The sequence below is a fragment of the Somniosus microcephalus genome, unplaced genomic scaffold (assembly GCF_052327205.1).
Source record: "Somniosus microcephalus isolate GS21.2 unplaced genomic scaffold, FLI_Smic_1.0 unresolved_chr7, whole genome shotgun sequence".
Lineage (NCBI taxonomy): Eukaryota > Metazoa > Chordata > Chondrichthyes > Squaliformes > Somniosidae > Somniosus > Somniosus microcephalus.
In genome coordinates, this window is record NW_028225185.1 from 3,070,005 (window position 1) to 3,095,814 (window position 25,810).

Sequence of the window (25,810 nt, forward strand, 5' to 3'; positions counted from 1 at the left end):
TGATGTAAAATATTCATTCAGTGTTTTTGCCATCTCCATATTTCCAACCATTAATTTCCTGGTCTCATCCTCTAAGGGACCAACATTTACTTTAGCCACCCTTTTTCTTTTTATATAACTATAAAAACTCTTACTATCTGCACTCTGAAGACCGCCCGGTGTCGGCCCCGCTCTCTTTACCAGATGGTACTTACCTGAATGCCTTGTACATCGGCCTGTACCAACAAACGAAGGAGCAGGGGGTGAACAGGAGAAGCCAGAGGATGGAGAGGCCAAAGTGCCCTCCGGCGTCGCCGTCAACTGTGAACCAGGCCAGGCTGCCCAGGAGGTTGAAGAAGAGAATGCCCGAACTCACTGTGGATAAACACACACAACAGGTCAACATTACAGCAACAGTCAGCACCCGCCCGCCCCCCCGCCACGGTGTGGGAGCTGCCACTCCGGAAGGTGAGACACGGGCGGGTAGCAGAGCAGGCTCGAGGCGAGGAGGGAGCAATCATGTCTTTATGGAGAATGTGAGAGGGTAGAAGGGGGGGGAGGGAGGGAGAAGGGGGGGGGAGGGAGGGAGAAGGGGGGGGGAGGGAGGGAGAAGGGGGGGGAGGGAGGGAGAAGGGGGGGAGGGAGGGAGAAGGGGGGGAGGGAGGGAGAAGGGGGGGAGGGAGGGAGAAGGGGGGGAGGGAGGGAGAAGGGGGAGGGAGGGAGGGAGAAGGGGGAGGGAGGGAGGGAGAAGGGGGAGGGAGGGAGGGAGGGAGAAGGGGGGGAGGGAGGGAGGGAGAAGGGGGGGAGGGAGGGAGGGAGAAGGGGGGGAGGGAGGGAGAAGGGGGGGAGGGAGGGAGGGAGAAGGGAGGGAGGGAGGGAGAAGGGGGGAGGGAGGGAGAAGGGGGGGAGGGAGGGAGGGAGAAGGGGGGGGAGGGAGGGAGAAGGGGGGAGGGAGGGAGGGAGAAGGGGGGGAGGGAGGGAGAAGGGGGGAGGGAGGGAGAAGGGGGGGAGGGAGGGAGAAGGGGGGGGGAGGGAGGGAGGGAGAAGGGCGGGGGGGGGGGGAGGGGAAGCGGGCGGGGGAGAGAAGTGGGCGGACCCGCACTGAGCGACACTGCGAGGTTCGGTACCCCTGGGACGCCTGCGGACTGGGTTAATGTTGCCGGTTCTGTTGGTACTCACACATCCACAGGTAGTACATCACGGTGACAGTCTTCTGAACATCATGGGGAATGTCCGTCTTGATATCATGATAGAAACAGGGTTTAACCGGGCAGAAGGAGGGCAGCGGGGGCCAGTTATTCTCAGGAGCTGCAATCAAAACAATATTTCCCTTATTCCACATCGACACAGAAAACAACTTCCCATTTTTTCCCCTCAAGTTTGCGTTCAACACCATTAAAGGACAGAACTCTTGCATTTAAACAATCCTGTCCCATCAAACACTCCCAAGGCAGGTACAGCACGGGTTAGATACAGAGTAAAGCTCCCTCTACACTGTCCCATCAAACACTCCCAGGGCAGGTACAGCACGGGTTAGATACAGAGTAAAGCTCCCTCTACACTGTCCCATCAAACACTCCCAGGGCAGGTACAGCACGGGTTAGATACAGAGTAAAGCTCCCTCTACACTGTCCCATCAAACACTCCCAGGGCAGGTACAGCACGGGTTAGATACAGAGTAAAGCTCCCTCTACACTGTCCCATCAAACACTCCCAGGGCAGGTACAGCACAGGTTAGATACAGAGTAAAGCTCCCTCTACACTGTCCCCATCAGGATTGCCCCTCCGACAGTCCGGCGCGCCCTCAGTACGGCGCTCCCTCAGTGCCGCCCCTCCGACAGTGCGGCGCTCCCTCAGTACTGCCCCTCCGACAGTGCGGCGCTCCCTCAGTACTGCCCCTCCGACAGAGCGGCGCTCCCTCAGTACTGCCCCTCCGACAGTGCGGCGCTCCCTCAGTACTGCCCCTCCGACAGCGCGGCGCTCCCTCAGTACTGCCCCTCCGACAGTGCGGCGCTCCCTCAGTACTGCCCCTCCGACAGCGCGGCGCTCCCTCAGTATTGCCCCTCCGACAGTGCGGCGCTCCCTCAGTACTGCCCCTCCGACAGTGCGGCGCCCCCTCAGTACTGCCCCTCCGACATTGCGGCGCCCCCTCAGTACTGCCCCTCCGACATTGCGGCGCCCCCTCAGTACTGCACTGGGAGTGTCAGCTGGATTTTGTGCTCAAGTCTCTGGAGTGGGAATCGAACCCACAACCTTCTGACTCCGAGGCGAGAGTGATCCACGGTTGAATAGCCAGTCATTGGTCACACATACAGAGGGGGACTGGAGGATGCCAGGCGCTCGCGGATGCCCGGACCCCGACGAGTTGAATTCGATTGGCGGGATCTTCCCCTGTAACAACGATTGGCTGTAAAGCGCGTTGGGACATCTTGGGAGCGTGAAAGGCGCTATAGAAATGCAAGTCTTTCTTTTCTTAAGTGGGGGAATTGGGGGAGGAAACCTGTAATTGGGGGAATTACGAAGGGGTCCGACAGGTTAGGCGTAGAGAAGACTTTTCCACTTGTGGAGGTGTCGGGAGCCATAAATATGATGGTCTAATAAATCCAATAGGGAATTCAGCTAGAATATGAAACTCTACCACGGGGAGTGGTTGTGGCGAGCAGCATAGACGTATTTAAGGGGAATCTCGATAAGCACATGAGGGAGGAAGGAACCGAAGGATATGTTAATGGGGTGGGAGGAGGTTGGTGTGGAGCAGAAACACCGTCACAGACTCGCTGGGCCGAAGGGCCCGATCCTGTGCTGTGAATTCTGCGTAACAAACGTTACCGGCGCCGGACTCTCGGGACTCACCGCCAGACGAGATGGCCGCGTTCTGCAGCTCGCGTTCCTTCCGGTCCAACTCGGCCGCTTTCTTCTCTAGCTCCTCCTGCTGCCGCAGCAGGTCGGCCGTGAGAATCGGCGCGGGCTTCTGTAAAATCCAAAAATCAAACCTTTCAACGGGGGCAGCGCGCCTCTGATGCAGGGGTTGGATTGCAATAGGCCTGCGAATCAAAGCCTGAATCCTCTAGTCTTTAAATATATTAATCGAAGCTGTAGGGAGGGCTGTAGCACTAGAAATCACACCCAAAGGATATTTAGCTTCACGTATTAGGAAATATATATAAAACGTACATGTAGCATTCAGATAGCTGCGAAGCATGATGGGATACTTGACCATCATATTAACCCTCTTAACCAAGTACTGTAGAAATCACATATTTACTAGATTCTTAGTCTCTGTCTTTGCTGTTATCAGTGTTACAGAAGCAGTGTTTAATGCAGCTGGCTTTCTGAGAGATAAGGGGAACTGAACTTCATAGGGAGTCGGCCATTTCTATCTCTGCCTCAAACACATTATTGGGCCAGTAATTCCGGTCCCAACGTGTGAGTACGGACGGGGTACTCACGCGTGGGCCCGTTGGAGGTGCCGGATTTCAGCATGCACAGCGCATGCGCGGGAAACCGGCATTTCCTCCAAGGGTTTCAGAGGTCCAACGCGTGCGCGCAGGACTCTGCGCGCACACGTTGAACGTCCTTTTTGACAGGTTTGTGCGTGTGTAAGGGCCTGAACTTTTTACACATATAAAAAGGAGGCGTAAGGACTGGATTCTTGAAGGTAAGCGGTCTATTATTTAAAATTATAACATTTTTTCCACAGCTTTATTGTTTTTAAGGACTTTACAGTGAGGTAAGTTTATTTTTAGACCCGATTTCTTAAAAAATTATTTTTTGCAAAAATTTGATTAATTGTTTAAAATAGTTTTTTTAAAGTTATTTATAGTTTATTTAATTATTGGGATGTTTTTTTAAATTTTATTTAAAGTTAAACTAGTCTTTTGGGCGCCCGTACTTTTCATGAGTTTGACAGCTCTTACTCTCAAACTCATGAATGAAGTTTCCCCTCCCCTGATTGGCTGCACAGTGCTCACCTGATCCCAGCCGGCACATCGCACTAACTACGCCGCTGGATCAGGTAAGCACATCGCGCCGACATCTGAACCGGGCCAGTGACAGGAATTCCAAGCAGGCCCAGGCTTCAGATGTCGGCGCGCCGGGTGAGTGCACATCGGGGGCTTGCACGCGCGGCAAGCCCCCGATCCTAATTTCTGGCCCCTTATCTTCCTTTGTAATGTCTGTTCGCAACCAAAAGCGGACATTGTTTATCATCTCAAGAATTAAGCGACCTTGCTCACAGAAGCTAGAAACTGTTACGCTGTATGTCAGAACACTTCAGGGCGGCTCCTGACATTGAGTGACTAATCACGCCAACCAGTAAGAGTGACGGTAGTGACGCCGTTTGCATGTGTACGCCTACTTTTGCAACTTAATGGGCGTTACCTATCGAAAGGTATATCAAGGCTTGTAGATTGTATTTCATTGAGAGGAAAGGTTCGATTCTGGGGAAATCAGCCTCTCTCCCCTGTGCACAAGTTTCTAGCTATTTACTAATAAAACTTTTACTTTGTCAGCAGTTTCGTCTCCGTGTGATTTTGATCCAAAAATTCAAATCTAACACAGGGGAACGGCCCCGCGGTGCTTGCTAGCAACACCAACGCCGAGCGGACAGGCATGAGGACAGGAGGAGGGGGCGGAGAGGTTCAGGAAGGGAATTCCAAACCCCGAGCAACTGCAGGGGAGTCCTGGTGGCAGGAAGCAGGTCACCATTGAAACTTATAAAATTCTAACAGGACTAGATGCAGGAAGGATGTTCCCGATGGCGGGGGAGTCCAGAACCAGGGGTCACAGTCTAAGGATAAGGGGTAAGTCATTTAGGACAGAGATGAGGAGGAATTTCTTCACCCAGAGAGTGGTGAACCTGTGGAATTCTCTACCACAGAAGGCAGTTGAGGCCAATTCATTAAATATATTCAAGAAGGAGTTAGATATATTTCTTAAGGCTAAAGGGATCAAGGGATATGGGGAGAAGGCAGGGACAGGGTACTGAATTTGGATGATCAGCCATGATCTCATTAAATGGCGGAGCAGGCTTGAGGGGCCGAATGGCCGACTCCTGCTCCTATCTTCTATGTTTCTACCACCTGCCGGGCCAATGGGCAGGGGGCACACTGGCGGGGGTGGGGAGGAGGCCAGTGTAGAGGGAGCCAAGAACCCCAGTTGTACGCCCAGCCAGAACGCTCACAGATCAACGAGGGCGCGGCCTTTAAACTGGCCACCAGTTGGAATTGGCTGAAAGGGGCAAGAGCTAGTTCGGTGAATGAAACCCTGCTCCCCCTTTACCCCCGGAGCGGGGCTCCTTATATAAAGACAGACCGACCGGGACGGTCCCACCTCTGTTCCGGGTGGGGCCCCAGCTCGGGTGAGGCGGGGGGGGAGTGTAAGGGGATTATCAACAGGGGGCCTGAACCCAGTCTCCACATACTGCGCTGGGAAGTGGGGGCGTGCGGCAGCTGACCGCGCTGGGATTGGGCTCGGCTGTGATGCCCCCCGTGGGCGACTGGAGCGCATGTGTCAGCAGGTAGCAAGCAGGGAGTGGGACCCCCCCCTGGCTGATTTATTTTTAATCCTCTTCCTCTCCCCCCGCCCCACCTTGCCAACAGCCTGAGATCAGCTACCTCAGTGCAGACCCGGGAGCTGGGGCCTCGCCAGAGAGAGGGGGGTGTTAAAGCAGGCAGTGAGTTTCTGAGCCGCAGACCTGGGTTCCGTATGTCTTCTGCTCCCCGGGGCTCTGCTTCCTGGCGGCGTGGCTGGCGGGCAGTGCCGGGGGGCGCTCTGGGGGGTGGGCCACAGGCAGTGGCGTCGTCGTCATGCCGGACGAAGGCTGGCACAGAGGCGGAGGCTGAAAGACAGAAACAAAAGAGTCAGTGCCCTGGCGGTACAGGCCCACCCTGAGGGGGTGGCATCGCGATGGGAACCCGTGTTTGTACGGTCAGGTAGCGCCGTGGCAGCAGCTCCACATCCCTCGCTAGCCCCACCTAACAAAACTCTGTCCCTCTCACTCTTGAAATCTCCACCCTGACCCCCCAGCATCCACAGAACCCTGGCTGATAACCCCTCGCTCTAACCCAGGGGTCACTGGACAGTGATCAGGAGCAGGAACCCTGGCTGATTTCCCCTCTCTCTAACCCAGGGGTCACTGGACAGTGATCAGGAGCAGGAACCCTGGCTGATTTCCCCTCTCTCTAACCCAGGGGTCACTGGGCAGTGATCAGCAGCAGGAACCCTGGCTGATTTCCCCTCTCTCTAACCCAGGAGTCACTGGGCAATGATCAGGAGCAGGAACACTGGCTGATTTCCCCTCTCTCTAACCCAGGGGTCACTGGACAGTGATCAGGAGCAGGAACCCTGGCTGATTTCCCCTCTCTCTAACCCAGGGGTCACTGGACAGTGATCAGGAGCAGGAACCCTGGCTGATTTCCCCTCGCTCTAACCCAGGGGTCACTGGACAGTGATCAGGAGCAGGAACCCTGGCTGATTTCCCCTCTCTCTAACCCAGGGGTCACTGGACAGTGATCAGGAGCAGGAACCCTGGCTGATTTCCCCTCTCTCTAACCCAGGGGTCACTGGACAGTGATCAGGAGCAGGAACCCTGGCTGATTTCCCCTCGCTCTAACCCAGGGGTCACTGGACAGTGATCAGGAGCAGGAACCCTGGCTGATTTCCCCTCTCTCTAACCCAGGGGTCACTGGACAGTGATCAGGAGCAGGAACCCTGGCTGATTTCCCCTCTCTCTAACCCAGGGGTCAGTGGGCAGGGATCAGGAGCAGGAACCCTGGCTGATTTCCCTCTCTCTCTAACCCAGGGGTCACTGGACACTGATCAGGAGCAGGAACACTGGCTGATTTCCCCTCTCACTAACCCAGGGCTCACTGGACAGTGATCAGGAGCAGGAACCCTGGCTGATTTCCCCTCTCTCTAACCCAGGGGTCACTGGACAGTGATCAGGAGCAGGAACCCTGGCTGATTTCCCCTCTCTCTAACCCAGGGGTCACTGGGCAGTGATCAGGAGCAGGAACCCTGGCTGATTCCCCCTCCCTCTAACCCAGGGGTCACTGGACAGTGATCAGGAGCAGGAACCCTGGCTGATTTCCTCTCTCTAACCCAGGGGTTACTGGACAGTGATCAGGAGCAGGAACCCTGGCTGATTTCTCCTCTCTCTAACCCAGGGGTTACTGGACAGTGATCAGGAGCAGGAACCCTGGCTGATTTACCCTCTCTCTAACCCAGGGGTCACTGGACAGTGATCAGGAGCAGGAACCCTGGCTGATTTCCCCTCTCTCTAACCCAGGGGTCACTGGGCAGTGATCAGGAGCAGGAACCCTGGCTGATTCCCCCTCCCTCTAACCCAGGAGTCACTGGACAGTGATCAGGAGCAGGAACCCTGGCTGATTTCCTCTCTCTAACCCAGGGGTCACTGGACAGTGATCAGGAGCAGGAACCCTGGCTGATTTCTCCTCTCTCTAACCCAGGGGTCACTGGACAGTGATCAGGAGCAGGAACCCTGGCTGATTTCTCCTCTCTCTAACCCAGGGGTCACTGGACAGTGATCAAGAGCAGGAACCCTGGCTGATTTACCCTCTCTCTGTGACCACCCTACCCCCAGCACAGACCAGAGATCGTGGACAGTGCCCATTCACTGCCGGTCTGGGCACAGGGCCCATTCACTGCCAGTCTGTACACAGGGCCCATTCACTGCCAGTCTGTACACAGGGCCCATTCACTGCCAGTCTGTACACAGGGCCCAGTCACTGCCAGTCTGTACACAGGGCCCATTCACTGCCGGTCTGGGCACAGGGCCCATTCACTGCCAGTCTGTACACAGGGCCCATTCACTGCCAGTCTGTACACAGGGCCCATTCACTGCCAGTCTGTACACAGGGCCCATTCACTGCCAGTCTGTACACAGGGCCCATTCACTGCCAGTCTGTACACAGGGCCCATTCACTGCCAGTCTGTACACAGGGCCCATTCACTGCCAGTCTGTACACAGGACCCATTCACTGCCAGTCTGTACACAGGGCCCATTCACTGCCAGTCTGTACACAGGGCCCATTCACTGCCAGTCTGTACACAGGGCCCATTCACTGCCAGTCTGTACACAGGGCCCATTCACTGCCAGTCCCTGTACACAGGGCCCATTCACTGCCAGTCCCTGTACACAGGGCCCATTCACTGCCAGTCTGTACACAGGGCCCATTCACTGCCAGTCTGTACACAGGGCCCATTCACTGCCAGTCTGTACACAGGGCCCATTCACTGCCAGTCTGTACACAGGGCCCATTCACTGCCAGTCTGTACACAGGGCCCATTCACTGCCAGTCCCTGTACACAGGGCCCATTCACTGCCAGTCCCTGTACACAGGCTCATCGCACCATCTGGCTCCTGCCACCAGGTTGAGCCTCACTGCTCTTGCAGCTAGCCAAGGGCCTCTGCTGGCCGGCTGCCAGTATTGCTGCACCCCAGCAAGCGTCACCGAAGCGTACGAGAGCACAGGCCTTACACTGAACATCCATAAGACAAAGGTCCTCTTCCGACCGGCCCCCGCCACACAGTACTGCCCCCCGATTATCAAAATCCACGACAAGGCCTTGGACAACGTGGTCCACTTGCCATACCTCGGGAGCCTACTGTCAACAAGGGCAGACGTCGATGGCGAAGTCCAACACCGCCTTCAGTGTGCCAGTGCAGCCTTCAGTCGCCTGAGGAAGAGAGTGTTTGAAGACCAGGACCTCAAACCCAGCACTAAGCTCATGGTCTACAGAGCAGCAGTGATACCCGCCCTGCTGTATGCCTCAGATACATGGACCATGTACAGCAGGCACCTCAAAGCACTGGAGAGGTACCACCAACGCTGCCTCCGCAAGATCCTGCAGATCCATTGGCAGGATAGGCGCACCAACGTCAGTGTTCTCGCTCAGGCCAACATCCCCAGCATCGAAGCTTTGACCACGCTCGATCAGCTCCGATGGACGGGTCACATTGTCCGCATGCCCGATACGAGACTCCCAAAACAAGCGCTCTGCTCGGAGCTCCGGCACGGCAAGAGAGCCCCTGAGGGGCAGAGGAAACGCTTCAAGGGCACCCTCAAAGCCTCCTTGAAAAAGTGTAACATCCCCACCGACACCTGGGAATCCCTGGCCCAAGACTGCACAAAGTGGAGGAGAAGCATCCGGGAAGGCGCCGAACACCTCGAGTCTCTTGGCCGGGAGCAAGTGGAAGCCAAGTGCAAACAGCGGAAGGAGCGCACGTCAACCCAAGCACCCCACCCCACCCGCCCCTTCAACCACCGTCTGCCCCATCTGTGACAGAGACTGTCGGTCCCGCATTGGACTCATCAGTCACCTGAGAACTCATTTTTAATGTGGAAGCAAGTCATCTTCGGTTCCGCCCAAGAAGAAGATCCCAGCGAGCTGGAGCCGGATCCCCGGACAGGTAAATCCTGTCTGACAGGTGCACTCACAGCCATCGGGATCTCACTCACCTGGAGCAGGGCTCCGCCAGTGTCTGACTGCCCGAACCAAGCCCCCTCACCGCGTGTCTCAATGCATTTCCAGCCCCCCTCGCTCCTGGTGGCTGCAGCCGCTGGCTAGTTTCCATTAACCGGGTTGGGGCGGAGTTTCAATACTCACTGTCATTCTCACTGAGAGTTCCTACCTGAAACCTTCCTGCCTGTTCCCAGCTAATGGACCTGCTGTGTTTCTCCCGTTTTTCATTTTAGATATTCCTTATTCCCGGTTCTTTCCCTCCTCGCACTCCTGGCCGGCCTCCCACATTCTACCCTCCGTAAACCTCAACTCATCCAAAACTCTGCCGTCCCCGTGTCCTAACTCGCACCGAGTCCCGTTCACCCATCACCCTGTGCTCACTGCCCCGTGTCCTAACTCACACCCAGTCCCGTTCACCCATCACCCCCTGTGCTCACTGCCCCGTGTCCTAACTCACACCCAGTCCCGTTCACCCATCACCCCCTGTGCTCACTGCCCCGTGTCCTAACTCACACCAAGTCCCGTTCACCCGTCACCCCCTGTGCTCACTGCCCCGTGTCCTAACTCACACCCAGTCCCGTTCACCCATCACCCCCTGTGCTCACTGCCCCGTGTCCTAACTCACACCCAGTCCCGTTCACCCATCACCCCGTGCTCACTGCCCCGTGTCCTAACTCACACCCAGTCCCGTTCACCCATCACCCCCTGTGCTCACTGCCCCGCGTCCTAACTCACACCCAGTCCCGTTCACCCATCGCCCACTGTGCTCGCTGACCTACATTGGCTCCCGGTTTAACAGAAAGAAAGACTCCCATTTCTCCAGCACCTTTCACCATCTCAGGACGTCTCACAGCATTTCACAGCCAATGAAGTACTTTTTTTGAAGTGTGGTCACTGTTGTAATGTGGGAAACGCGGCAGCGAAATTGCGCACAGCAAGCTCCCACAAACAGCAATGTGATAATGACCAGATCATCTGTTTTAGTGATGTTGATTGAGAGATAAATATTGGCCCCAGGACACCGGGGAGAACTCTTCCAGCTCTTCTTCCAATATTGGCCGTGGGATCTTTTACATCCACCTGAGGGGGCAGACGGGGTCTCATCTGAAAGACGGCCCCTCCGACAGTGCGGCGCTCCCTCAGTACCGCCCCTCCGACAGTGCGGCGCTCCCTCAGCACTGCCCCTCCGACAGTGCGGCGCTCCCTCAGCACCGCCCCTCCGACAGTGCGGCGCTCCCTCAGTACCGCCCCTCCGACAGTGCGGCGGTACTCGCTCCCTTAGTACCGCCCCTCCGACAGTGCGGTGCTCCCTCAGTACTGCCCCTCCGACAGTGCGGCGCTCCCTCAGTACCGCCCCTCCGACAGTGCGGCGGTACTCGCTCCCTCAGTACCGCCCCTCCGACAGTGCGGCGCTCCCGCAGTACTGCCCCTCCGACAGTGCGGCGCCCCCTCAGTACCGCCCCTCCGACAGTGCGGCGCTCCCTCAGTACTGCCCCTCCGACAGTGCGGCGCTCTCTCAGTACCGCCCCTCCGACAGTGGGGCGCTCCCTCAGTACCGCCCCTCCGACAGTGCAGCGCTCCCTCAGCACTGCCCCTCCGACAGTGCGGCGCTCCCTCAGTACTGCCCCTCCGACAGTGCGGCGCTCCCTCAGTACTGCCCCTCCGACAGTGCGGTGCTCCCTCAGTACCGCCCCTCCGACAGTGGGGCGCTCCCTCAGAACCGCCCCTCTGACAGTGGGGCGCTCCCTCAGTACCACCCCTCCGACAGTGCGGCGCTCCCTCAGTACCGCCCCTCCGACAGTGCGGCGCTCCGTCAGTACCGCCCCTCCGACAGTGCGGCGCTCCCTCAGTACCGCCCCTCCGACAGTGCAGCATTCCCTCAGTACTGCCCCTCCGACAGCGCGGCGCTCTCTCAGTACTGCCCCTCCGACAGTGCGGCGCTCCCTCAGCACCGTCCCTCCGACAGTGCGGCGCTCCCTCAGCACTGCCCCTCCGACAGTGCGGTGCTCCCTCAGTACTGCCCCTCCGACAGTGCGGTGCTCCCTCAGTACCGCCCCTCCGACAGTGCGGTGCTCCCTCAGTACTGACACTGGGAGACTGTCGGCCTGGATTCTGTGCTCAAGTCTCTGGAGATACAGTGGCTGAAAAAGACAAGCAGCTTTTGAGGCAGGCGCAAGTCCCAGTGATCACTCACCCCCAAGGAGAACGATCCAGTTGTCGATTGTACATTGGATGTTTTTCAACTTAATGCAGCAAGCACACGTCGGCAGCCCAGTGTGAGCTGGCTTCGGTTACACCCACACGCCCTGACTCTAACCGTATGAAAAGCAGGCCAGGCCTGCGGGAGAAGGCAGCAGCTTCATAGAACCGCCCTGCTCTCCGTGCCCAGAGGCTGTGCGCACGTTAACACGCAAAGGCACAGAGGGAGGAAGCCCAGTCAACAACACAGCAGGAGAAAACACTTGAAGCAATCAGCTGCTTCACAATCTTCCTGAAAGAGTTCTTTAAACAGCAGTTGGTGAGGTGGCTCTGCACCCTGCCTGTGAAGTCCCATGATTGCACCCCTCTCTGCGCTGAATCCGCAGACCGGTACAGAGACCACTGCCCCCGGACTCGGGAGGAGGAGAATCTTCCTGCTCCTGATCACTCTCCAATGACACGCTTCCCGGCACCAGTCCTTAAGGACAGAACTACGCTCAGCTGCAATGCACCTCATGGTTAAATGGCCTACGTCAAAATCTAGGCTCAGATACCCCAGGAAGGCCGGCGCCTGTGGAACCCGTAACCTGGCAACACAGATTCCTCGTTCTCTCTCTCTCAACTCCCACCAGCGGCTCCCATCTCTGCCCTGTGATGGCCGCACCCTCACTCCGCATCATCGATGCGGCACCCGGCTACCGACCATAGAGCACATATACCAGAAACGCTGTCTACGGCGGTCACGGTCCATCATCAAAGACCCTACCCACCCCAGCCACAGTCTGTTCGCCCTCCTGCCATCTGGGAGACGCTACAGATGCATTCGCACCCGAACGACCAGATTTAGGAACAGCTTCTTTCCCAGGGCTGTCATCCTACTGAACTCCACAAATAAACTCTAAAGCCTGCACATCTGCCAATGCACTTTATTATGGTTATGTTTATGTTAATGTATTACAAGCCAAATGAATGTTGATGTTTAAATGTCTTAATCTAAATGTACACTCTCGGGAGCCGCAAGCCTACATTTCGTTGTACTACACTTGTGCACTAACAATGACAATAAAGGTGACTATTATTATCAGCACTCCCTCCTCTCCATAGCCCGGCCAGACTGAAGCCTCATCATCTCTCTCGACCCAAACATGTCCCCCATTGCTAGACCAACCTCCAACAAGCTTGGCTGCATCTTTCGTATCAACCACAAAACCCAGCGCCTCCTCAGATTTTAATCCAGGCTGGAATCTAATCGAGGGGTTCGGGGGGGGTTTATATATAGAACTAGCTGGGGTGAGCCCGGCGTTGCCGAGGCTTTTTCGAGGGCATGTTGTTGTTGGAAGAGAGAGAGAGCGCGACTGGGGGGGGTGTGGGGGGGAAGAACAGAGAGCGACTGGGGGGGTGGGGGGGGGAACAGAGAGAGGCTGGGGGGGGGGGGAAGGAGGAAACAGAGAGAGACGGGGGGGAAACAGAGAGAGACTGGGGGGGGAACAGAGAGAGACTGGGGGGAGGGGGGGAACAGAGAGAGGCGGGGGGGATCAGAAAGAGACTGGGGGGGAACAGAGAGAGGCTGGGGGGGGGGGGGGAACAGAGAAGCTCTCCCCCCCACCCCCGCGATTTCCCAAGGCTCTCCACCCCCCCCCCCGCGATTTCCCGAGGCTCCCCCCCGTCGCCCCCCCCGCGATTTCCTGAGGCTCTCCCCCCCCCCCGGCGATTTCCCGAGGCTCTCCCCCCCGCGATTTCCCGAGGCTCTCCACACCCCCCTGCAATTTCCCGAGGCTCTCCCCCCCCACCCCGCGATTTCCCGAGGCTCTCCCCCCACCCCCGCGATTTCCCGAGGCTCTCCCCCCCCCTGCGATTTCCCGAGGCTCTCCCCCCCCCCGCGCGATTTCCCGAGGCTCTCCGCCCCCCCCGCGATTTCCCGAGGCTCTCCCCCCCCACCCCCCACCGCGCGATTTCCCGAGGCTCTCCCCCCCCCCGCGATTTCCCGAAGCTCTCCCACCCCCCCCCCCCCCGCGATTTCCCGAGGCTCTCCCACCCCCGCGCGATTTCCCGAGGCTCTCCCCCCCCCCGCGATTTCCCGAGGCTCTCCCCACCCCCCCCCGCGCGATTTCCTGAGGCTCTCCCCCCCCCCGCGATTTCCCGAGGCTCTCCCCCCCCCGCCCAGCGATTTCCCGAGGCTCTCCCCCCCGCGATTTCCCGAGGCTCCCCCCCCAGCGATTTCCCGAGGCTCTCCCCCCCCCGCGATTTCCCGAGGCTCGCACCCCCCGCGATCTCCCGAGGCTGTGTGCTGGCGTCACGGGGGCCGTGCGCATGCGTGCCGGCGTCAAGGCGGCTGCGCAACTGGCGGCCTCTTCATTTTTTTTAAACTGATGCGTGCTGGCGTCACGGGGTGGCGGGCCGTGCGCATGCGTGGTTGCCGTTTTAAAAAACAAGCCAGAGCGGGCTCTCGCGGGCGGGCGGCGCATGCGCGGGCGAGGTGGCCCGCGGGGAGTAGGCAGGGAAACCCCGCGGGCTGGCGGCCGTTAGAGCGGGGAGCAGGCAGGGAAACCCCGCGGGCTGGCGGCCGTTAGAGCGGCTCACTTCGGGCCCCGACACCGTCAAACCTGAGAGGGGGAAGTAGAGAGAGACAGAGAGGGAAGAGGAGAAGGAGAGAGAGGGAAGAGGAGAAGGAGAGAGAGAGAGGGGAGAGAGAGGGAGAAATTTTTGGAGCTTCAGGCCTGCCTGCAGCGGGCCTGGAGACCAGCACCGAGTCCCCCCTGCGCGAGGGTGAGGAGGAGGGGGGGGGGTTGCTAAACACAATATAAAACTGAAATAAATTGTTAATTAATACCCTAACACATAATTCAAATATTTACCTTAGTTCCCTAACACACAGAAAGTGTGGGGGAAAAATCGTGAAAAAATCAAGATGGCGGCCACTCACCTCGGTTCAGAAGGATAAGGCCCGCCTACACACGCACCGATTGGTCGACCGGTCAGGTCACCGAAGCGTAGGATTGGTCAATCGTCGAGTCACTCGACACTCAACTGTAGGACGGCACGCGCCAGGAACCCGCCGTACGATTGGTCGACCTCGACGTCACACGGTCGCTAATGAGATGCTAATGAGCGGAACGCTGAACGTTTTTCGGAAACCGCGGGCGCGGTTTTTGTCCGGCCGAAACGTAAATACGCCTATGACCGGTCCGGAATCGCAAGCTTTCTTTTGAGGCGACGCGCGCGTCGGTAAGCTCTGTAACTTTCAAACGTATAGAACACGGACAGACAGACAGACATCGGGACAGACAGACAGAAGAGCCGCTTATATATATAGATAACAGATACCCAGGAGTGAGTTACAGGCTGGAATCTAATCGAGGGGTTCGGGGGGGTTTATATATAGAATAACAGATACCCGGGAGTGAGTTACAGGCTGGAATCTAATCGAGGGGTTTATATATAGAATAACAGATACCCGGGAGTGAGTTACAGGCTGGAAGCTAAACGTGGGGTTCGGGGGGTTTATATATAGAATAACAGATACCCGGGAGTGAGTTACAGGCTGGAATCTAATCGAGGGGTTCGGGGGGGGTTATATATAGAATAACAGATACCCGGGAGTGAGTTACAGGCTGGAATCTAATCGAGGGGTTCGGGGGGTTTATATATAGAATAACAGATACCCGGGAGTGAGTTACAGGCTGGAATCTAATCAAGGGGTTCGGGGGGTTTATATATAGAACAGATACCCAGGAGTGAGCTACAGGCTGGAATCTAATCGAGGGGTTCGGGAGGTTTATATATAGAATAACAGATACCCGGGAGTGAGTTACAGTCTGGAATCTAATCGAGGGGTTCGGGGGGTTTATATATAGAATAACAGATACCCGGGAGTGAGTTACAGGCTGGAATCTAATCGAGGGGTTCGGGGGGTTTATATATAGAATAACAGATACCCGGGAGTGAGTTACAGGCTGGAATCTAATCGGGGAGTTCAGGGGGTTTATATACAGAATAACAGATACCTGGGAGTGAGTTACAGGCTGGAATCTAATCGAGGGGTTCGGGGGGGTTTATATATAGAATAACAGATACCCGGGAGTGAGTTACAGGCTGGAATCTAATCGAGGGGTTCAGGGGGTTTATATATAGAGTAACAGATACCCGGGAGTGAGTTACAGGCTGGAATCTAATCAAGGGGTTCGGGGGGTTTATATATAGAATAACAGATACCTGGGAGTGAGTTACAGGCTGGAATCTAATCGGGGGATTCGGGGGGTTTATATATAGAATAACAGATACCCAGGAGTGAGTTACAGGCTGGAATCTAATCGAGGGGTTCGGGGGGTTTATATACAGAATAACAGATACCCGGGAGTGAGTTACAGGCTGGAATCTAATCAAGGGGTTCGGGGGGTTTATATATAGAACAGATACCCAGGAGTGAGCTACAGGCTGGAATCTAATCGAGGGGTTCGGGAGGTTTATATGTAGAATAACAGGTACCCGGGAGTGAGTTACAGTCTGGAATCTAATCGAGGGGTTCGGGGGGTTTATATATAGAATAACAGATACCCGGGAGTGAGTTACAGGCTGGAATCTAATCGAGGGGTTCGGGGGGTTTATATATAGAATAACAGATACCCAGGAGTGAGTTACAGGCTGGAATCTAATCGGGGAGTTCAGGGGGTTTATATACAGAATAACAGATACCTGGGAGTGAGTTACAGTCTGGAATCTAATCGAGGGGTTCGGGGGGTTTATATATAGAACAGATACCCGGGAGTGAGTTACAGGCTGGAATCTAATGGAGGGGTTCGGTGGGTTTATATATAGAATAACAGATACCCGGGAGTGAGTTACAGGCTGGAATCTAATCGGGGAGTTCAGGGGGTTTATATACAGAATAACAGATACCCGGGAGTGAGTTACAGGCTGGAATCTAATCGAGGGGTTCGGGGGGGTTTATATATAGAGTAACAGATACCCGGGAGTGAGTTACAGGCTGGAATCTAATCGAGGGGTTCGGGGGGGTTTATATATAGAATAACAGATACCCGGGAGTGAGTTACAGGCTGGAATCTAATCGAGGGGTTCGGGGGGGTTTATATATAGAATAACAGATACCCGGGAGTGAGTTACAGGCTGGAATCTAATCGAGGGGTTCAGGGGGTTTATATATAGAATAACAGATACCCGGGAGTGAGTTACAGGCTGGAATCTAATCGAGGGGTTCAGGGGTTTATATATAGAATAACAGATACCCGGGAGTGAGTTACAGGCTGGAATCTAATCGAGGGGTTCAGGGGTTTATATATAGAATAACAGATACCCGGGAGTGAGTTACAGACTGGAATCTAATCGAGGGGTTCGGGGGGTTTATATATAGAATAACAGATACCCGGGAGTGAGTTACAGGCTGGAATCTAATCGAGGGGTTCGGTGGGTTTATATATAGAATAACAGATACCCGGGAGTGAGTTACAGGCTGGAATCTAATCGAGGGGTTCAGGGGTTTATATATAGAATAACAGATACCCGGGAGTGAGTTACAGGCTGGAATCTAATCGAGGGGTTCGGTATTTTACGCTCCGAATGGGTCTCGGTAAGTAGCACTGGGCGTGTCTCTCACTCATGAAGGGCAGTATCAGTGGGTAATATCCGTGGTTAGATTACAAGAGGCCTCCCTGCCCCACTCACCGCTTTGTTTCCCTCGAAGGGGTTGTAAAGCTGGCCCAGGTCGGGCTGCTGATGGTCGGTGCTGTGCTCAATCACTGCCGGATCCTGTAAGCAGACAACATACGCGGCAGTTAGTGAACGGACTAAAGCGACGGACAGGCAGCAAAGAACGGCTCGACCCAACACCAGCTCCCGTCGTTCCTGCACCCCAGTGAAAAGCGCGAACCGCCCGCGCCCCCAGCGAACCGCCCGCGCCACCCCCAGCGAACCGCCCGCGCCCCCAGCGAACCGCCCGCACCCCCAGCGAACTGTGCACACCGCCCCCAGCGAACGGCCCGCGCCCCCAGCGAACGGCCCGCGCCCCCAGCGAACGGCCCGCGCCCCCAGCGAACCGCCCGCGCCCCCAGCGAACCGCCCGCGCCCCCAGCGAACCGCCCGCACCCCCAGCGAACCGCCCGCACCCCCAGCGAACGGCCCACACCACCCCCAGCGAACCGCCCGCACCACCAGCGAACGGCCCGCGCCCCCAGCGAACCGCCCGCACCCCCAGCGAACGGTGCACACCGCCCCCAGCGAACCGCCCGCGCCCCCAGCGAACCGCCCGCGCCACCAGCGAACCGCCCGCGCCCCCAGCGAACGGCCCGCGCCCCCAGCGAACGGCCCGCGCCACCAGCGAACGGCCCGCGCCACCAGCGAACGGCCCGCGCCACCAGCGAACGGCCCGCGCCACCAGCGAACCGCCCGCGCCACCAGCGAACCGCCCGCGCCACCAGCGAACCGCCCGCGCCACCAGCGAACGGCCCACGCTCCCAGCGAACGGCGCACACCGCCCCGCTTGATGCTGCGCAATTTACCGCACCCTCGCTCCCGCTTGCAGCCGAGCTGCTGCCCTGGGCCTACGCCTCACGCACCCGTCGCACTGTGTGCATCGAGCCACGGCCCCCGCACCCTCGCGCATCAAGTAGGCCACTTGAACAGACATTGCAATCGGCAGCACTCGCGCCCAGCTGAGCTCAGTACTAACTGGGCCTCTGTCGCCAGATGGGGCTGGTGGAAGGTCCCCGGGGGAATTGTGGCTTGTCAATCTCCATTCTTCACTTCTCGATGAACAAGAAACGGAAGCCAGCGTGGGGGTGAAGTGGCGGTCCCCCGGTGATCGGCCAATTCAGTCGACAGGCAGGAACTTCGCTCAACTCCTGCTGTACACAGGACGCACAGCCAGAATCAAACTGACCATCGAATCCACTCAGACAGGGCGGGCTGCTGGTTCAGACACTGACCTTTCCCTCGCTCTGAGCTAACCCAGACTGACGAGATAGGCATCTCATCTCACTGGGTGTCAGGGTCCTTCTGTAGAGGGAGCTTTACTCTGTATCTAACCTGTGCTGTACCTGCCCTGGGAGTGTTTGATGGGACAGTGTAGAGGGAGCTTTACTCTGTACCTAATCCCGTGCTGTACCTGCCCTGGGAGTGTTTGATGGGACAGTGTAGAGGGAGCTTTACTCTGTATCTAACCCGTGCTGTACCTGCCCTGGGAGTGTTTGATGGGACAGTGTAGAGGGAGCTTTACTCTGTATCTAATCCATGCTGTACCTGCCCTGGGAGTGTTTGATGGGACAGTGTAGAGGGAGCTTTACTCTGTATCTAACCCGTGCTGTACCTGCCCTGGGAGTGTTTGATGGGACAGTGTAGAGGGAGCTTTACTCTGTATCTAACCCGTGCTGTACCTGCCCTGGGAGTGTTTGATGGGACAGTGTAGAGGGAGCTTTACTCTGTATCTAACCCGTGCTGCACCTGCCCTGGTAGTGTTTGATGGGACAGTGTAGAGGGAGCTTTACTCTGTATCTAACCCGTGCTGTACCTGCCCTGGGAGTGTTTGATGGGACAGTGTAGAGGGAGCTTTACTCTGTATCTAACCCGTGCTGTACCTGCCCTGGGAGTGTTTGATGGGACAGTGTAGAGGGAGCTTTACTCTGTATCTAACCCCGTGCTGTACCTGCCCTGGGAGTGTTTGATGGGACAGTGTAGAGGGAGCTTTACTCTGTATCTAACCTGTGCTGTACCTGCCCTGGGAGTGTTTGATGGGACAGTGTAGAGGGAGCTTTACTCTGTATCTAAGCCGTGCTGTACCTGCCCTGGGAGTGTTTGATGGGACAGTGTAGAGGGAGCTTTACTCTGTATCTAACCCGTGCTGTACCTGCCCTGGGAGTGTTTGATGGGACAGTGTAGAGGGAGCTTTACTCTGTATCTAACCCGTGCTGTACCTGCCCTGGGAGTGTTTGATGGGACAGTGTAGAGGGAGCTTTACTCTGTATCTAACCCGTGCTGTACCTGCCCTGGGAGTGTTTGATGGGACAGTGTAGAGGGAGCTTTACTCTGTATCTAACCCGTGCTGTACCTGCCCTGGGAGTGTTTGATGGGACAGTGTAGAGGGAGCTTTACTCTGTATCTATCCCGTGCTGTACCTGCCCTGGGAGTCTTTGATGGGACAGTGTAGAGAGTAAATCCAAAGAATAAGTAGTGCATTACCCCTGTATTGATAACACTGCCTCACCTTGCCACACCCCGAGCTCCTTTGGGATGCTGCGTCCATGAGCTTTACCCGTTCACCCGGCAGCCGGGATCTTGCACTGAGGAGGATGCCGAAAACCCCAGATCTTTGGAGACATGAATAACTGCTGATACAGTGAGTGTCTGTGAGCCAGGCCACAACACTGACTCATCCATCATTACACAGAACCTCAGAGAGCCTGTGATCGACTTCCTGAAGGACTGCAGGAAATTGCAACTCTCGCTTTCTCCTCAGGCTATGGGCTGTTGCTGGCCAGTATCTAAATGACTCAGTGAGTGTCTGCACTGCCTGGGTCAGCACAGACCAACCGTATCCCAGGCTTACACCTTGGCCTGTGCCAGTACCCAGAGTTAGAGAGAGGGGAAATCAGCCAGGGTTCCTGCTCCTGATCACTGTCCAGTGACCCCTGGGTTAGAGAGAGGGGAAATCAGCCAGGGTTCCTGCTCCTGATCACTGTCCAGTGACTCCTGGGTTAGAGGGGAAATCAGCCAGGGTTCCTGCTCCTGATCACTGTCCAGTGACCCCTGGGTTAGAGAGAGAGGGGAAATCAGCCAGGGTTCCTGCTCCTGATCACTGTCCAGTGACCCCTGGGTTAGAGTGAGGGGAAATCAGCCAGGGTTCCTGCTCCTGATCACTGCCCAGTGACCCTGGGTTAGAGAGAGGGGAAATCAGCCAGGGTTCCTGCTCCTGATCACTGTCCAGTGACCCCTGGGTTAGAGAGAGAGGAAATCAGCCAGGGTTCCTGCTCCTGATCACTGTCCAGTGACCCCTGGGTTAGAGAGAGGGGAAATCAGCCAGGGTTCCTGCTCCTGATCACTGTCCAGTGACCCCTGGGTTAGAGAGAGGGGAAATCAGCCAGGGTTCCTGCTCCTGATCACTGTCCAGTGACCCCTGGGTTAGAGAGAGAGGAAATCAGCCAGGGTTCCTGCTCCTGATCACTGTCCAGTGACCCCTGGGTTAGAGTGAGGGGAAATCAGCCAGGGTTCCTGCTCCTGATCACTGTCCAGTGACCCCTGGGTTAGAGAGAGGGGAAATCAGCCAGGGTTCCTGCTCCTGATCACTGTCCAGTGACCCCCGGGTTAGAGTGAGGGGAAATCAGCCAGGGTTCCTGCTGCTGATCACTGTCCTGTGACCCCTGGGTTAGAGAGAAGGGAAATCAGCCAGGGTTCCTGCTCCTGATCACTGTCCTGTGACCCCTGGGTTAGAGAGGGAGGAAATCAGCCAGGGTTCCTGCTCCTGATCACTGTCCAGTGACCCCTGGGTTAGAGAGAGGGGAAATCAGCCAGGGTTCCTGCTCCTGATCACTGTCCTGTGACCCCTGGGTTAGAGAGAGGGGAAATCAGCCAGGGTTCCTGCTCCTGATCACTGTCCAGTGACCCCTGGGTTAGAGAGAGGGGAAATCAGCCAGGGTTCCTGCTCCTGATCACTGCCCAGTGACCCCTGGGTTAGAGAGAGGGGAAATCAGCCAGATTCCTGCTCCTGATCACTGTCCAGTGACCCCTGGGTTAGAAAGAGGGGAAATCAGCCAGGGTTCCTGCTCCTGATCACTGTACAGTGACCCCTGGGTTAGAGAGAGGGGAAATCAGCCAGGGTTCCTGCTCCTGATCACTGTCCAGTGACCCCTGGGTTAGAGAGAGGGGAAATCAGCCAGGGTTCCTGCTCCTGATCACTGTCCAGTGACCCCTGGTTTAGAGAGGGATCTTGTGAGCTGTTTGATTTAATACCTACAAGAACTTTTGTCAATAACTTCTGAGAACTGAGATCACGAGACAGGATGTTCCTCGCACACTGCTGTTTCAACAACCAGTTTTAACCTCTTAGAATCATAGAAATTCACGGCACAGGAGGCGGCCATTCGGCCCATCTTGTCCGTGCCGGCCGACAAAGAGCGATCCAGCCTTATCCCACTTTCCAGCTCTCGGTCCGTAGCCCTGTCGTTTCCGGCGCTTCAGGTGCACATCCAAGTACTTTTTAAATGTGATGAGGGTTTCTGCCTCGACCACCCTTTCAGGCAGTGAGTTCCAGACCCCCACCACCCTCTGGGTGAAAAAACTTCATCTCAACTCCCCTCTAAACCTCTGACCAATGACTTTCAATCTCTGCCCCCTGGTTACTGAGATCTCTGCTAAGGGAAATCAGTCCTTCCTATCCACTCTATCGAGTTCCCCTCATAATTTTAGACACCTCAATTAAATCTCCCCTCAGCCTCCTCTGTTCCAAAGAAAACAACCCCAGCCGATCCAATCTTTCCTCATCGCTGAAATTCCCCAGCCTTGTCAACATCCTCGTAAATCTCCTCTGCAACCCCCTCTAGTGCAATCACACCCTTCCTGTAATGTGGTGACCAGAACTGCACGCAGTACTCCAGCTGTGGATACAGTTGAAGCATAACCTCTCAATAGCAGCACTTTCTCCAGGCAAACAGTTTGAAGATGCTGCCATGCATGAATGCCACAGGTTCACGTTGCTGGGGGGGGGGGGGGGGGGGGGGGGAAATATCGCCACATCTCTCTAACAAGCCACAAACACTGCACGATAACGGAGCGGTCCGGAACTGCCCGAGCTTCCCGCCCCCGCCCCCCCCAGCCCCCCCACCCCAATGTCAGCACTTTCTCTGCTCCACTCCCCCCCCCGCCCCCCCGCCCCCCCAGGGATCAACCGAGAACAGGGGCCCACAGTGGGAAGGGTACAGCGGCTCGGTCACTGATCCACACTGTGGCTCCATCACCCTATCGAGAACATTCCAAATCCACCAGCTTTCAGCCTCAGAATCTTACAGCACAGGAGGAGGCCATTCGGCCCACTGTTCCTGGGCCGGCTCTTTGAAAGAACTCTCCAATTCAGTCCCACACCCCAGCTTTTTCCCCCCTTAACCCTGCAAATTAGTCCTCTTCAACAACATGTTCAATGGCCTTTCGAAAACTCCTCGAATCTGCTTCCACCGCCCTCGCAGGCAGTGCGTTCAGATCAGAACAGTCCTCTGTGTGAAAAAAATCTCATTTCCCCTCGAGATCTTTTGCCAAATATTTTAAATCTGTGTCCTCTGGTTATCGACCCACTTGCCAGAGGAAACATAGACGATAGGAGCAGGAGTAGGCCATTTGGCCCCTCGAGCCTGCTCCGCCATTCAATGCGATCATGGCTGATCATCCAAATTCAGTACCCTGTCCCTGCTTTCTCCCCATATCCCTTGATCCCTTTAGCCTTAAGAAATATATCCAACTCCTTCTTGAATATACTTAATGAATTGGCCTCCACTGTCTTCTGTGGTAGAGAATTCCACAGGTTCACCACTCTCTGGGTGAAGAAATTCCTCCTCATCTCTGTCCTAAATGGCTTACCCCTTATCCTTAGACTGTGACCCCTGGTTCTGGACTCCCCGGCCATCGGCAACATCCTTCCAGCATCTAGTCTGTCTAGTCCTGTTAGAATTTTATAAGTTTCAATGAGATCCCCTCTCATTCTTCTAAACTCCAGCGAGTACAAGCCCAATCGACCCAATCTCTCCTCATACGTCATTCCTGCCATCCCAGGTATCAGCCTGGTGAATCTTCGCTGCACTCCCTCCATGGCAAGAACATCCTTCCTCAGATAAGGCGACCAAAACTGCACACAATACTCAAGGTGTGGTCTCACCAAGGCCCTGTACAACTGCAGCAAGACATCCTTGCTCCTGTACTCGAATCCTCTCGCTACGAAGGCCAACATACCATTTGCCTTCTTAACCGCCTGCTACCTGCATGCTTACCTTCAGCTACTGGTGCACAAGGACACCCAGGTCTCGTTGCACCTCCCCTTCTCCCAATCTATTGCCGTTCAGATAATAATCTGCCTTCCTGTTTTTGCCACCAAAGTGGATAACCTCGCATTTATCCACATTATACTGCATCTGCCATGCATCTGCCCAATCACCCAACCTGTCCAAATCATACTGGAGTTTCTCGGCATCCTCCTCACAGCACACACGCCCACCCAGCTTTGTGTCATCTGCAAACTTGGAGATATTACATCTAGTTCCCTCGTCTAGATCATTAATATATATATAATAAACAGTTTCTCTCTACTTGCTCTATGCAACCCCCTCATCGTTTTGAACACCTCTATTAAATCTTCCACTGACCTTCTCTGCTCTCAGGAGAACGATCCCAGCTTCTCCCAATCTCTCCACACAACTGAAGTCCCTCATCCCTGGCAGCATCCCGGTCAACCTCCTCTGCCCCCTCTCCAAGGCCTCGACATCCTTCCTGAAGTGCAGTGCCCAGAATTGGACCCAGTACTCCGGCTGAGGCCGAAGCGGTGATTTGTAAAGGTTTAGCACGACTTCCTCGTTTTTGTATTCAATGCCCTATTTACAAAGCCGCGTATCCCACACACTTTCTGAACCACCTCATCAGCTTGCCCTGCCACCTTCAAGGATTTGTGAATATGCACCCCCAGGTCCCTCTCATGTACAGCCCTCAAAATAGGACCATTTAGATCATACTGCCTCTCCATGTGGTGTCTCCCAAAGTGCATGACTTCACACTTATCCGCATTAAACTGCATCTGCCACCTGTCTGTCCATTTCACCAGTCTATGTCCTCCTGAAGTCTGCTACTATCCTCATTATTTATTACGTTTCGTGTTATCTGCAAACTCCAAAATTGTACTCCCTATAGCTTCGATTATAAAAAAACCAAAGGATATTCGACCATTACCCCACTCCGCTCACAGCCCATGTACACTCTCCCCTATCATGGACTCTACCCTATCATTTAACCTCCTCCCACAGCCCATCTCTCATCCCACAGCCAGGGATTCCCAGGTGTCGGTGGGGATGTTAGACTTTTTCCAAGGAGGCTTTGAGGGTGTCCTTGAAGCATTTCCTCTGCCCGCCTGAGGCTCTCTTGCCGTGTCGGAGCTCCGAGTAGAGCGCTTGTTTTGGGAGTCTCGTATCGGGCTTGCGGACGATGTGGTCCGTCCATCGGAGCTGATCGAGCGTGGTCAAAGCTTCGATGCTGGAGAGGTTGGCCTGAGCGAGAACACGGACGTTGGTGCGCCTATCCTGCCAATGGATCTTGCGGAGGCAGCGTTGGTGGTACCTCTCCAGTGCTTTGAGGTGCCTGCTGTACATGGTCCATGTCTCTGAGGCATACAGCAGGGCAGGTATCACTACTGCTCTGTAGACCATGAGCTTGGTGCTGGGTTTGAGGTCTTGGTCTTCAAACACTCTCTTCCTTAGGCGACCGAAGGCTGCACTGGCACACTGAAGGCAGTGTTGGACTTCATCATCGACGTCTACCCTTGTTGACAGTAGGCTCCTGAGGTATGAGAAGTGGCCTCGTCATGGATTTTGATCATTTGTTCTGTAGATTAGCTCCACTCCAGCGGGGAGCTTACTGAGGGTGAGATGGAGCATTGCAGCCAGGAAGATTAAGAGCGTTGGTGCGATGACATAGCCTTGCTTGACCCCGGTCCGTACGTGAATTGGGTCTGTGGTGGATCCGTTGGTCAGGATCACGGCTTGCATGTCGTCGTGAAGCAGGCGGATTCCCTCCCTGGCCCAAGACTGCACAAAGTGGAGGAGAAGTATCTGGGAAGGCGCCGAACACCTCGAGTCTCTTCACCGGGAGCAAGCAGAAGCCAAGCACAAACAGCGGAAGGAGCGCACGTCGACCCAAGCACCCCACCCACCCACCCCTTCAACCACCGTCTGCCCCACCTGTGACAGAGACTGTAGGTCCCGCATTGGACTCATCAGTCACCTGAGAACTCATTTCTAATGTGGAAGCAAGTCATCCTCGGTTCCGAGGGACTGCCTCAGAGAAGACACCACTCTAACCTATCACAGGCAATCATTTAATCTCCTCCCACAGCTCATGTACATGCTCCCCTCTCATGGACACCACCCACCCATTTAATTGTTTCTATATCCTA

General features: G+C 55.8%; 1 protein-coding gene across 2 annotated transcripts in view; it reads right to left on the bottom strand.

Annotated features, from left to right (window-relative positions):
• Positions 1–171: 171 nt before the first annotated feature.
• LOC147086390 (secretory carrier-associated membrane protein 3-like) overlaps positions 172–25,810 on the bottom strand; it is a 31,527-nt gene continuing 5,888 nt past the window's right edge. Inside the window, exons 2-6 of one of the 2 annotated variants that reach the window (XM_085978464.1) lie at positions 17,344–17,427; positions 5,675–5,818; positions 2,833–2,950; positions 1,159–1,287; positions 172–354 (exon numbers count right to left, since the gene is read on the bottom strand). In XM_085978464.1, the coding sequence (XP_085834590.1) occupies positions 191–354; positions 1,159–1,287; positions 2,833–2,950; positions 5,675–5,818; positions 17,344–17,427 (639 nt within the window). In that variant the 3' untranslated portion in view covers positions 172–190. Of the gene's footprint in view, positions 355–1,158; positions 1,288–2,832; positions 2,951–5,674; positions 5,819–12,832; positions 12,971–17,343; positions 17,428–25,810 lie in introns of those variants that run through there. The other variant, XM_085978465.1, reaches the window with a different exon arrangement.